The following is a 14,020-nucleotide window of genomic DNA, read 5'->3' as shown; positions in this document are numbered from 1 at the left end:
CTGTGAAATGTGGTAACCTGGGGGAAATTCCACGGAGTTAGATGTAAAGCCACCTAGTCAGTGTTTTATTTACAATATTCTCCTCAAGCTGCTGTATACCTGCCTACGCTATTCTCTCTTGCTCATCCCAGTATCAGCAACACCTCAATACCTACATAGTCAGACACAATGTACGAATCTTACCCTCAGCATCTGTTTATCTGCATGATTAACTTCTTGTTGCCTAAATTGTAGATACTCCCTATTAGTTGGTCAAACAGAGCTCTTGCTTCTCAGCCTGAATATCTTGTTGTGGACATATGCATTGCAATTTGTGGCTTCAACAAACTAGCCCAAGGGCCAAGGTGGCAGAGTGTGCATGGGGAGGAGGGTCACAAGGGTCACTGGGCACTGTAATGAGTACCAAAGCTCCAAACAGTCATAAATTACTGGACAACACTTCAGAAAACTGATATGGGGGTGATAAATGAATCGAACTTCGTCTGGCAACAGCAGAATAGTTATGAAAGAAAACACAGCATGGGAGGTAGTTCTAGGAGCCATCAAGAGCAGGAGCGTTACCTATGTTATGGTCACCATTTCCCCTTGGAAAAACCATGTAAAATTTAGGACACAGTATTAAGGAAACTGTTAGAGATCTTAATAAGGCACAGAAAAAGTGGAGGAAAAGAATGAAGCATCTTTGGCATTGTAAATAAGCAACAGGTGGCAGATGTAAGAAAGCACTCTGCAAGAACACCAAGTCACCTTGGCTACTTGAAGGAATGACAAAGCTTACAGCCATTTTAATGAAAGCACCATTTTTCCCTTCTTCCAGGATTTATATCTGCTCCTCAACAGCACGTTAGGCAAAATGTCAGAAACTAATTGTGCATAGGTGTTAAAAATGCTCAACTAAAATATGGTCATTAAATAGGATAAAATTAAATACTGAAAGTACATTCCAAAGAGATGTTCTGCTACACGTAAAAATATTCACTCTCACTCCTTTATACTTTCAAAACTACCTGAACTAGAAGGAGAAAACTCCTCAGTACATTGTTTGTTATCATAGTACATACTCTGATATCCAGCCTAAGCATCCTACCAGGCAAGATGCACATTACATAGCCAGGTCCTGACTGTACAAATTGTCTTTTATCATTTATCACAAACAGAGGGGAGGATCCCAACACCATGCCCCACCCTCCCACCCCCAAATGAACAGAAATTAGCTTTCTGCATATTTTCTCTATTTCTGTCTCCTATGAAGGAGTATTCTGAAAGCCAGGTAATAATTCATAAATATCTTTGGAAAGGAGTCCATGTGCATAAAGAGGAACAAGAGGGTATTTATAAAGTGCTTTTCATTTCCAACTTCGATACGGCTCAAATACACACAACACATGGCAATACAAATGTCAAGTGGGCTCAGCTGTCAACACACAATATGCAAGGAAATAGTGACCTACTGGAAAGATTTAGCTAAGCACAAGCTGCTGCAATACTTGTAAAGATCCCAGGAATAATTAAGTCAAACACAAACAATAGAATGCATATGATCGTCATTTTATCTGTGCTACGAAGAGGTGCAGGGTTTCAACCTGTTTCTTCTAAAAGACATCATACACCAGATCTTCAGACTGCCAAGTACTAAGAAAGAGAGACAAATGGAGTAATGATAATCATCATGTGTTCCTATAGTCTGAATTTTAAACTACTGCCTTACTAAGTATGACTACACTGCAGTTGTTCAGTGCCACAAATTGCAGTGTCAACAGACACACTACAGCTGTAGTAAACACAGACCTGCTACTTGCCAGGGAAGCAGGCCTTTGTCAAAGAGAGAGGGAAGAGGACTTACTGCAGAACCTCTGCTGTTGTGTGACAACTGCCTTTCCTTTTACCTTTCATGATGAAGTATTTGACAGGTTTGTATAAGTTTTGTTGAGGGAACATAGGGAACAGCCTTTGGAAGCCACACAACTCTCTCAGAAAGTACTCTGCAGTTCTGATCCTTGTATTTTAACATGAAAGAAGTAATTTATTCCTCTTGGCTTTACTAGGCCGTTGTATTAGCAGTCTATACCAGGCTGTTCCTTTGCAAGGCTGTGTTTCAAGTGTGCTAAACAGAACACTGGTAGGGGCAGACATTCAATATGCTACTTCTCTCTGAAAAGGGCTCAGATAAAGATCTGTTACAGTCATAAAGATGATGCATCATTGTAGGATCATATTTACGGGAAAATGGGCATGTACTAAATGAACTAGCCTATAGTTAAAAAATATTCTAGTCCAGAGACTTACCATGTTGATGGTAATACTGTTAGTATTAATGATTGTACCATGTGTACTTAAAGGACTTATGAATATGATTGAGAATACTATAAATCACACAAGAGTCCTTTGTCTTCTCACCTCACATCTTCGGTATTTGATTTTCAAAGAATTTTATTCCATATTGGCATGGGCAGTTTGCTGAAGAGATTATGGACTAGCAGGCTCCTGATGCAATCCAAGCCAACCCAAGTCCTGGTCCAGGTGACTGAGCAGGATACAATCAATCAATCCCCTCTCTCCCGTGTTTGCCTCCCAGTGGTAGAGAATATACCTAGCTGCCGTATCAGTGTTCCTGCTGCAGCATTGCTAGCAAGCTAAAGAAGGCCAGGATAGTAATGCTCAGTTGTGAACATATCCCTGGACACTACACTGGCCCTTATCATGCTGATGAGAACCCTGGACAGGAACTAGGCAAACTGCAGGGGAGGCTCAGGCCAGGTACCATCCCCCAAAAGCAGAATGAGCCAGGCCACTCTGTTTCAGAGTACAGGAATTGATGCTAAAAACACAAGCTATGTCTTGTCACTTGCCTTTAGGGCCAGAGAAGAGACTTTTTTCCATTTTGATTTTAAGTATAGCCTTAATAACCCTTCTGAAAATGTAAACCATTACATAGAAAGCAGTTGCTGATCATACTCGAGAGATGAAGCTTCAAATAGCTTCTGGAAGCTCCTGAAAGTCAAGCTTCCAGAAAGAAAAATGCAGCAGTATGCTAATGTAAAAATAAATACCTGATGTAAATAATTAGGAATTTATATGACCCGCACCACCAGGGAATTTGAGAAGTCCCCAAGCTTTAAGAACCAAGCAGAAAGAGCAAAGTTGGGCTTGCTGCTGTGTTGTGGCCAGGGAACAGATCCTGTGGTGTCTTAGGCAGCAAAACTACTAACAAATATTTCCCAGAACTGGACTTCCCTAATGCCTGTCTCTCTTCAACCCTCATGTGGATTCTCAGTTATAATACAATAATATATATTACTTACAATAATATTATCTGCTATAATCTAGTAATATAGTTGAACTCTACAGTTGATCTCTTCAGGCCTCTCCTCAAAGAGAGCTTGAATATGCTCTCTCTCCTGATTTTCTTATTGCTTTAAGGACTTAAGATCTCTGAGGGTTAATAACTACTTCCCTGAAAAATTTGGCTGAAATTGGCAAATAGATTAAATGATACAGTTTTATTATTACAAAAGGATTGACATGGAGTCAGCATTACACTGTATTAGCTCCTTAATAAGCCTGGAAAAAAAAATTACTATTGATGGATGATGTGATAAATTCTGTTCTGCATATTGATGAAAAGCCAAATTCAAAATGAGCATTTTAACATCAGAGAATTATTTAGGTTGGACAATACTTTTAAGATCACTAAAGGTCCAACCATTAATCAAGTGCTGCCAAGTTCACCACTAAACTGTGTTTCTAAGTGCCACATCTACATGTCTTTTATATACCTCCAGTGTTGGTGAAGAGTAGTCTCTGGGTGAGTTCAGCCCAGAGAGACAGAATATCTTTATTGTGAGAGCTTTAAACAGATAAACTTAGAAATATATACCTTCTGCAGTCATAATCCATAACAATCCACCCTACCTGATTTTTACTTCAAGTACATACATACATATAGTAAAGCGTAAAGGAGGTTAAAACCAGGTGAAAATTACTTATTCCAAGCAGAGTGACTGATGAACAGTCAATACGAAGCAGAGTAAATTCTCCCAGGCTTCCCAGTTCCCATCTATACCACATCTTTCTCACAGTCCTGTGAGATGGTAAAGGACATGACCATGGTTTATTAAATATGGACTACATTCTCTCCTATGGCAGTCACACAAGTCATGGATTTCACTCAGGTCCATTTTAACCTCCTGTTTCCATGGCTATGGACAGAATGGTAATCTTGAATAACATATAAGAAAGTGCCTTGAAAAATTAAAGTAGGCACAACCTTGCAAATACAGTTGGCCTTAGAAAACACTGAGGATTTGGGTGGCATAGGTGGCTCTTTGTGAACTGATACAGAAAAACACAACCTCACCGTGGAGACCGTCCAGCCATGATAAATATGGCTGATAAAAATTAACACAGGCGGGTACGGTTGATTAAGTATAAGGGCTTTTTCTTTGGCTTACTAGTTGTCTATCAGATCCAAGTTCTGCACTGAGACATGCTCTGGCCACAGCAGGTGAGGTCCAGTGAAGAGAAAGCCATGAAAAAACACCCTAGAGAAAGGCGGGGGCAGCAGGGCTCCTTCTTTTAGCATAAGCCTACAGCTAGATTGGAGTAAGTGTAACACAAAATGGCATAAGTACTGGCTTGCAGGAAAGGACATTCTTGAGATTAATTTATCGGCTCTCTCATTTATTGCTTTTTTAGGCAGCTGTACTGGGATGTAGGAGACTGCATGGTGTGAAAGTTCAGAGATGGAATAATAAGATTCAATAGCATGATTATGCATTTTATGTGTGAGGCACCTTTGATTGTGGAAAAGGTTAAAGCATGTCCTCCATAAAGCTTGGGAGGTTTCTCATAAGACTAGCACAAGTAGGTAGATGAAGAGATGTGACATTCCTAATTGTTTCTTTTATCTTTCTTGTGATAGAGACAAAGTTCTATTTTAAAGACTTACCAAAAAACAGGTCTTTCATCTGGAGTGTAAAATTCATATGTTCCCTGACCTCATGTGTCACATCGTAATGAAACAACATAAATCAGAAATGTTAAAAGTTGAAGTTTGTTAATATTATGGCTGAAGCTCCAGTCTCTTTCCTAGTTAAACTGACAGGTCCATAGTCCAAATATATATATTTACAGATTACAACGACATAAAGACAAAAAAATTAATGGACACCAATGAGAAACAAACGTAATGCAAGTTTCAGATGAGTATTTGGAAATTACAAAAAGAAACCACCAAAAAAAATCCATGCCACCACAAAAATTAATCACATTTTAAATGGGGAAATAGACTTTCTTTGTATTGTACATTTTACTCCTAAGGAAATACTTAAGTAATTTCCATTTTGTGGCAAAAATGTAAAAAGCATGTATTTTGCATTCTCTTATCTATGTTTCCTTCTCACTTTTTTTTTTTAGCTGTCTGGGCTGAATCAGTGACCAAGATTCAGAAATCTATCTTTCCTGGTCGAAGAAGACATCATATACTGATATTTTGAGGTCAATAAACAAAAGAAGATGGACTCCTACTGGCTTCTGCATTTTTTTCCCACAGTTGTCAGCCACTTCAGAAAAACTGGCTGAATTAGATGTAGGCCAGAGGTAGCAAGAGTTCATAAGGCAACACAAAGACTTTGCGGGGACTGAGTTAAGGCCAGTCTAATCTCAGGACCCAATAGGTCAGGTGTTTTCTTCAGGTGCCCACTGGCCTGAGAATTATTAAAATTAAAAAATAACTTCCCTCTTTCTCTCTCTCCTCCATAAAATCCACAGGAGTCCCAAAGAGAATCTGAAAACAGAGACATTTCGATAGAACTACTTTTAAAAAGAGAAATCCAACTCATTAACTCAAGACTATGCCAGAGCATACTGTGCACTTGAGATAATCACAGATAAGTCTCATACTGCAGATTTTTCCCATTGTAAAACTATTTTGAAGGCAACTGGAAACTAGTTCACATTAATTTATGTATGCTACTGCTGTCCAAAACCCACTCCGCAAAAAACCCCTACTCTTTCTCCATCAGATGATAGAAAGGAAGCCAGTCTTGAAGGTAGAAGGTGAAATCCTGACTCCAATGTATTCATTTGCTAAGTACAAATTTGCTTCAACAGAGCCAGGATCTCCCTGGCTAAATCTAAAAAGATTTAGCTATGGTAAGCAGTGGAATGTCTAAGTGTCAGAGTAGAAAAACTGGTTATGGAGAGTTTGGGTCCCCACTTTGCACCCACAAGCCAAGGACCATAGTAACATATGACATGAGACTATTGTCTTGGCTGTGTCTGTAACCATCAGATTTTCAGCCCAAAAGATTCACATTATTACCAGTTTCTGCAGGTAATCCTTCTGACAGAGGAATCAAACATTACAGAGATGAGGTGCTTCTTTCATTTTACAGACAGTCTCCTGAGGACAACTATCACTACCACATCTGGTGATTCTAGAACTACATCAGTTGTATTTTCCTTTAACCTATTCCTGGCACAATATTCTGTACTATTAGTGCTATCCTGACCATCCTGCTTCATGCTCTTGTAAAGGTAGCACTTTAAGTGCAAGTGACTTAAGTTAGGGTGAACTGAGGGGAGAAAAAAAAGAGAAAAAGTTAAATTCTTCATCAGAATGATCGCAAGAAGCCAGAAATAAGAAAAAGCGCATAAACAACAATTGAATCTGTGCAGAACAATGCAGTGATCAAGGGAATTCAATCAGCACTGCTTCTAGCATCAAATTTAGGGCTGTAATTCCCACAGTACTTCTAAAGAGTATTTTTAAACCAGCTCTCCATGTGTGCTAATGGGGATGAATGGAAATTCAGTAAGTAATGAAATTTCACATGGTTTTGTTTTCTTAACTGCCTGAATTCTAAGAAAAATGCATCTACTTTTTTCTCCATCATCGGCTAAAGTGCTGTATGTAAAATTCAGCATTGCCGCTTTGTATCTCTTAAAGCTACCTGTAAGTAATTCTAACAGTCGAACCTCAGTATTGGTTGACACAGTGAAAGACTGTTACTCTGCCAATTATTTGGCAGAGCTGCTGATGGAAAAAAAATTAAATTAAAAACTTAAACTTAAAATTAAAAAAATATTTTTTCCTGTCATACTTTCTCTTTTACCTGAATGTCATCTTTCTATCTTATTTATCCTAACTTTTTATATTTGCTATAAGATTAATTTTACTACAGCATTATTTACATTGCTTCTCTTGTAGTCCTTAAAAGTGGAATGACTTCACTATTCTGTGATTCTATGAAATGACCTTATAAAATTATGTATGAAATATATACGAGATTATACATAACCTAGAGACAGAAATCTCAAAACTATATTTAGCATACTCACTTGAATAAAGGAGTTCCACAAACAACACATTTGTATATTCCTTGAGCTTTATGGTGTGTGTACTCCCCTTCAAAGGCACTGGGAAAACAACAACACTACATTTTAAAATTAAATAAACTAATTCGGTTTTTCTTTTAATTTTTAAAGTAGCTGAGTCCTTAGAAAACTGTTATAGAAGAAGCCCACAGTTTCTAAATCAGCAGCTGTTTTTTATTAAAGGTAGCAAATAAAGCAGGCACAGGAAAAGGGGAATGTCCTCGTTAGTGTGCCTCGGATGTTACGCATCATGCAAAAGGAAGCAAATTGTCCCAAAGTTCAAAGGCTGAAACAACAACAAAACCAAAAAGGATGAAACAGAAGTCTTCCCTTATCTGGCAAGTGAAATGTCAAGTTTTTCTAAACATGGATTGTTTGGCACATAGTTCAACCTGCTGCACCTCGCTGTGTCCACATCTAGGCCGCGTGCAGGGCTTGGCGGCTGCAGAAGAGCGAGGTGTGAGGCCGCCCGGGCGCTGCAGAGCCGTGGCGCTGGGTCAGGCCAACACCGACTGCCCGGGCGGCAGAGACATTGTAGCTGAAAATGAAATAATTGGTCCAGGATTTCAAGCTGTGCGTGCCTTATATTTTCAGTTGAAAAGCAATATTCCAGCTTTAAGGGAATATTTTTCTAAGTTAACAATCTAAAAGGCTAGGAGGTCATTCACCTAATACGAATCAGCTGCGCTAGCCCAACAAAAAGCCTATGTGCTCAGCAGCTTGTTTTTATTATCCTTTCACCCTTTTTATGAGGTCCAATTTTTTTTTTATAAACAGGATTTTTAAGAATGACCTAATCTCCGATTGTTTGTGTGCATTAAATCACGTTGTTGGTCCCGTACACAAGAGCGTGGAGGGCTGGGGGGAAGGCAAGGCAGGTCTCCCAGCAAAGGCAGCCGTCCCCATGCCCTGCCAGGGCTGCGGCAGGACGGAGAGGGGGACTGTCCCCACGAGCCTCTCTGGCATGTTCAGCCACCAAATTCAGCGTTGTCAGGAAGAGGTTTGCCTATTAACCAGGACCCCACGTGCAGCGGGGAGTCCTTTCAGCTCATGAATGAAAACAAGCAGTTACATCATTAGTACGTTTAGAGCAGAGGTAAAGCCAGGGCCTTGCGCCAAGCTCAGTGGTATAAATTAGACAACAAAAAATGGCTGGGCCTTGGCAAGTTACCTTTGGCTGGAATCAGCTGAGAGAGAGAGAGACTTTATTCACTAAAAACAATCTTGGAAGTCTGTCCTTTTTTTTCCCCTCCAGGACTTAAGGCTGGGTTCCAGTGACTAAAGCCATGTGAGGGCAGTTATTGAAAATTTTTGACATTCCAACCACAAATGAGCCAATAAATACCTTCTCCACATGTGCTTCAAAAAGAAATTGGAGTGGGGTGGAAAAGAACTAAATTATGCTACCTTCTTTCTGCAGCCAAAACGTCTATACTTACAATGGCCACCTTCAAAACTCCAGCCTCCTGGCACAGGGCCATTTCCCTCGTGGTTCTGCTTACTGTGATGTCTTCCAAAAAAAGGGTACCTAAACCACTATTACTTCCACACGTTTTGTAGTAAACTAAAAACAGACTCTAAATATGAGCCTGGTGACTTTATAAGACATGCAGTGTTCATTAAAAGAAAAAGTTGCACAAGACCCTTGGCCCTGGCCTCCCTGTTGCAGATGCTTGTCTTTGCAGTAGTGTTAATTTGTAGGAGTTAGTAAACAAGTGCAGAAATCCTGCAAGAAGAAGAAAACAACCAAAAGAATTTGGTAGGGAAGATGAGGAAACAGCATTAAGAGGAGGTGTGGAAAAGAAATATGCCTGTGGTTTTAGATTTGAGCTTCCTTCATCCTGTCTTACCTTTCAGTCCCCTTCTCCTGAGTGACATGGTACTGCAGGGGTGTCAGCCGCTTCCTCAGCTCCTCCTGGGAAAAGACCACCTTACAGTCCTTTTTATCCCTACATGACCCTGCAAAAGGAGAGGATATGGGAGAAGGAGCCTTTTTAGCTTAAATCCTGAATAATTGCTTTGGCAGACAGCCACAGTATAGCTTCTGCATTCACTTGTCAATGACCAGGCTGGTCCCTAATGCACAAAGAATGGCTCAGCTGAACTGCAGCTGATTATTTATTCAAATATAAGTACAGAAAAGAATTTTTATAGAGAGCCAGGTGATTCCACTGGAGCAGTGACAATGTGCTACAGCCAAAGCCCTTTGGTGTGTTATACACTAAATTGTTGCGCACACAATCATTCACAAGAAAGTACCATTTTTCAACCATTAAAAAAAGATCTGCAAAAATCCCAACTACAGCTGAAACATTCTTTACAAGACATCTATATTGGAGACTTATGGTAATGGGCATATGATGTTTAGCCAAAACATCTGGCAATTTCAGTACCCTTAAAAGTAGCTGAAAAATAATTCTAACCTTCAGAATTACAGTAAGGTTGATTTAATTTCTAGTTGCATCCTCATCCTTTTCCCTGTTAAAAAAAAGTATCCTTTTTCTTTTTTCACTATTGAAGCTCTAGAATAGGAGTCCTAAGGAGTAAGTAATTTCTTTATGCACAAAGCTATACAAGGTTCAACAATAAACATATTGTAAAATTTGTTGCAAAGGAAGGTTGCTGTTGAAATTACCCTGCTCTGAAAATCTAATCTTAACACTTTGCTTGGTTCACACAGAAAATCCAAGGAGTACATAAGGATTACTATAAAAAATTCACATTTGTATAGTGCAAAAATCCACACTGGGAAAGCAAAAAACAACAATAAGGTTACTTTTGGGAATGAAAACTCCCAAAGTAATAACATCAATTGCAAAATATTCAGGTAACTTTGATAAGCATTGGCAAAAATTAGCTGACAAAATACAGCAGGGAAAAAGCACTCTAATTATGACAGTAATTAAAATATGGTACAATAATAAATAAACACTCCCAACAAAAATATTTTTCGCTAGAAATGTATATACACTCATAAAAAGACCAATTGTGTTCCCAAAGTAGAGGCAACAGAGCTACCCATCTGTATGTCATTTAGTACAGGAGAGGCAATGGCAGGTTTAAATTACATGGTATTGGATTGCAATTTCCTAACATTGGATGCTTTTCTGCTTTTTTACCTTGAGTCATTACTAAGGAGCGTTCATAAAAAGTAGCTTAGAGCACAGATGCTTGCAAATCATTTAAGAAAAGATGTTTCTTTCTTCCTCCCCCTCTTCTTTTCTCAATTTTTTAATGTGTGGGGGTGGGTGAATAGGGGAGAGAGAAAAAGAATAATGCTGTTGGTCACTACTGACTAACCCTAGGAAGTATTTCCAGGAAAAAAAAGTAAAATTGAAAACATCTGATTGAAGTAAATAGTGCAAACATAAAAAGCTTTACTAGTGAAAGAAAAGTATTGAAAAGCGACTTTATTTCATAGATTAGAAATTACTTTTGATCTAAACATTCTTAAAAACAGATTGTTTTCCACTCTGACCCATCTCATTAGCTGTGCTGCAGAGTCTTCATTTTAATGGCAAGCTTTGAAAGAGCGCTGCTGTATGCCTTTGTTAGCTTCAATCTTATTTGGGAGAGGGATAAAGATTTCATTCCAGGTCTCTTTGTTTGTCTTTCAAGAACCACTAAAGCAGTATTCACACAAATTTTGCAGGAATGTGCCCTGTGCCATAGCTTACAAATTATTTGGTTTTGGTGCACTTAAAGGTCACCTTCCAAATTAGCAAAATTTTCCTACATCCTGGCTTTTCAACCTTAAATGTAAATATTGTTTCCTAACTGTAAGTGAGGTTTGTTCTTTATAACATTTGGTTGCTTATTTAAGGATGTCAAACTTTGGAGGTTTTTATTCTCCAAACGTGCAGGACTCTAGGACTAATAAGTCTTTCAAAGTATAGCTAACAGGGAAAGGAAGCATATGCATTATATAAATAGCTATTGTTATCTTGCATTACGCAGCTCAGAAAGAAACTGTTTGAGAGACAGTCTTTTCTCTACAATTTCAGTTTTTAAAAGTAGTCTAGAGAGCAACAAAGAATCTTACAAACCAACATCTCTTCAATTTTTAAAATATCTACCATAATTTAAAAAAACAAATTCTATTTGCTACTTAACTGCTGCTGCTGCATAAAAGCAAACTAAGCATAACTTCAATTTGAAAAAGAGAAAATACTGAGTGTTTTTGGAAAGGGTCAGTATACCCCCTTTACATTCCTTAAATAATTTTTCGTCTTGTTTACAATTTTGATGTTCTCCAATCTATGGGTTTACTATATGCATAAGAAAATTTCTAGATGCCACATGATACACAACAATGATCAGAAGTAGGAAGCATGTTAAAAAAAGATATTTTGTATGCCTTGTTTTAATAATTAACTGTATGTTTTGAAATACAAACAATTATTTATGTCTGCAGGGGAATTTTGCCAAACTACACTGACCCTCAATAAAGGTTCTTCAAGTTTGTAGTTTGAGTATTGATCAAGAAAAAGGTGCACTACAAATTATAAAGGAAATCTCTTGGTCCAGCCTTCAGCATTCAAGAATGGCCCTATTCAATTAATTGTACTTACTATTTAACTGCTGGCAACAAACAGATAGCTCAGTAAATGGATCACACTTTCCCTAGTGCTGTAGAGGCGAGGAGGTAAAGCAAGACTCATCCCTGACTGCAGAGGATATAAGGGTATTTTATCTGAAATGAGGATAGTCTACAAGCTTCTATAAAAATGCAATTAATCCTAGAAACTACTAGATTAGATTCTAGGAATACATTCTTTCAGTTAGGAAAAAATTACATGCAAGAGGGACAAAAGTGCATAATTTTCAGTAAAAGAGTGTTTGCTTCTGGTTTTGCAGCTGTTCCTTTATGACATGAGATGACTGTCACATTCAAGGCAACTGTTTGTATCCTGGGAGGGGGACAACATAAAGCTACACAAAGATGCCAAATATAAGAAATACTGCCACTAGTAATGGAGCTGTTATTGAGCTAATTATTAAACTAGAGAATAAATGGACAGGCTGACCACCTTCCTCCATCTGGTTCTCCATAGGTGGGATGAGGTTTGGGCTCTGGAAAGGGTCCACACAGGCAACAAAATGCTTCAGCAGCTCAGCCATAAAGGCAGGCTCAGAGTTCATTGGCAAATCATACAGTTTGAGGCAAATGAGAGAAAAGGTCATCAGTTCTACAAACAGCATCATATCAGTGTGGTTACTGATTAAAGGTGAGGCTAAATTAAATGCAATATGAGAATAAGAGAGCCTGGATTCATAGGATCTATATTAGCACTCTTGTTCCTTGGAGATGGTGCTCTCAGCAATGACTTTTAGAAAAGCCCAGGACAGCTATGCTCTGAACTCCAGTTATATGCAGCTGTTAAGAGGTGAACTGCCTGCAAAGACAGACAAAATCCCTTTTGATCCACTGCAGGATTGGAGGCCAGATGAAATCTCTCTAATCAGCACCCCATGGTGCCTTCTTTGGGGTTGGCACTCCTAAGAAGAGCAGTGTTCAGGCAGCTCCTTCAGCCCTCTGGCAAAAGCTACAGCAGTGCTAAAGGCACTTACGATCCTGGAGCAGGATGGAAGGCTTTGTGAGGAAAAGACCAGCCTCACAAATCTTAAGAGGGAAAAAAAAAAAAAAAGGCTGAGGAGGGTAAAAACTGAACATCAACAGAAATCCTTCTTGGAGACTTCACAGTATTCTTGTGTTTAGGAATGGGGTTTTTTTTTTTGAAAAGCAACACAGTTTATGCTGCCCATTACTATCCACCTGCAGACTATGGGCATTTCAGAGTTCAGCTCTGAAGTCTGCTGTACAAATTAAGTGAACAGAAAGTATTTTCTGGGTGTTGACCTGATAATGAAGACATTAAACATCTCACCTCACATAAGTGCCAAGTGGCTTTTCAAACCTGTGGTTCATAACATTCCTTCCTTATAAGCAATCACAAGAAAACCAGCAACAAGATATGTTCAGACAGACAGATCATTACTCCTCAACTCAGCCCCTCACCTGTTCCAACACACCAGAGGTTGGTGATTAGTGTCTGACATGCCCTGAAATATGGTGGCATTTTGCCTGATAGCTTTCCTATATCAAACACTCTTTTGAACCATTCTATCAATTTTCTCTTGCATTTTGTTGCTTCCTATCACTGAAATTAACTCAATATTTCAACTGCATGAAAGACATAACATACATTTTCCCTCTTCTACCTATGCTTATATTCCACCAGCATTAATGGATATTATGGTCATGCACTGAGCACATACCACTTAGACTTCCTAAACTAAATACACCAAGGTGAAATGTTCCAGTAGAGCACAGCCATGTAATAAATCGGGCTTCTAGTTTTCAGTACTATTTCTTTTAATATAACCAAGCAGTTTTTAGGGGCCTTACAGTACCTTTTATTTTTCATATCCCACCCCAGCCCAAATCCTGCAATGTGACTTGTGTAGGGAGATCATTGAGAATATGCATAGCTACTTAAGGGTCTATGACTGTACATGAGATTACAGGATCTGGCCCTAAGTATACATCTTCTTGCTTCCCAAAGTCTGTCCCACTATAAGTGAGTCAGACCTTGGCAGACTGATGGTAAATTACTTCAAACTGATATTAAGAGGAATTCTG

General features: G+C 38.8%; 1 protein-coding gene across 11 annotated transcripts in view; it reads right to left on the bottom strand.

Annotated features, from left to right (window-relative positions):
• Positions 1-14,020, bottom strand: part of MSRB3 (methionine sulfoxide reductase B3) — a 102,812-nt gene that overhangs the window by 58,618 nt on the left and 30,174 nt on the right. For 10 of the 11 annotated variants that reach the window (XR_005259211.1, XR_005259212.1, XM_038155589.1 and 7 more), the window contains 2 exons: positions 9,228-9,336; positions 7,342-7,419 (listed from right to left, as the gene is read on the bottom strand). Coding sequence is in view for 9 of the 11 variants with exons in the window: in XM_038155589.1 (XP_038011517.1) it covers positions 7,342-7,419; positions 9,228-9,336 (187 nt within the window). In the remaining 2 variants the exon portion in view is untranslated. Of the gene's footprint in view, positions 1-7,336; positions 7,420-9,227; positions 9,337-14,020 lie in introns of those variants that run through there. The other variant, XM_038155593.1, reaches the window with a different exon arrangement.

This window comes from Motacilla alba, chromosome 1A, assembly GCF_015832195.1.
Source record: "Motacilla alba alba isolate MOTALB_02 chromosome 1A, Motacilla_alba_V1.0_pri, whole genome shotgun sequence".
Classification (NCBI taxonomy): domain Eukaryota; kingdom Metazoa; phylum Chordata; class Aves; order Passeriformes; family Motacillidae; genus Motacilla; species Motacilla alba.
This window is presented reverse-complemented; position numbering and strand designations above follow the sequence as displayed.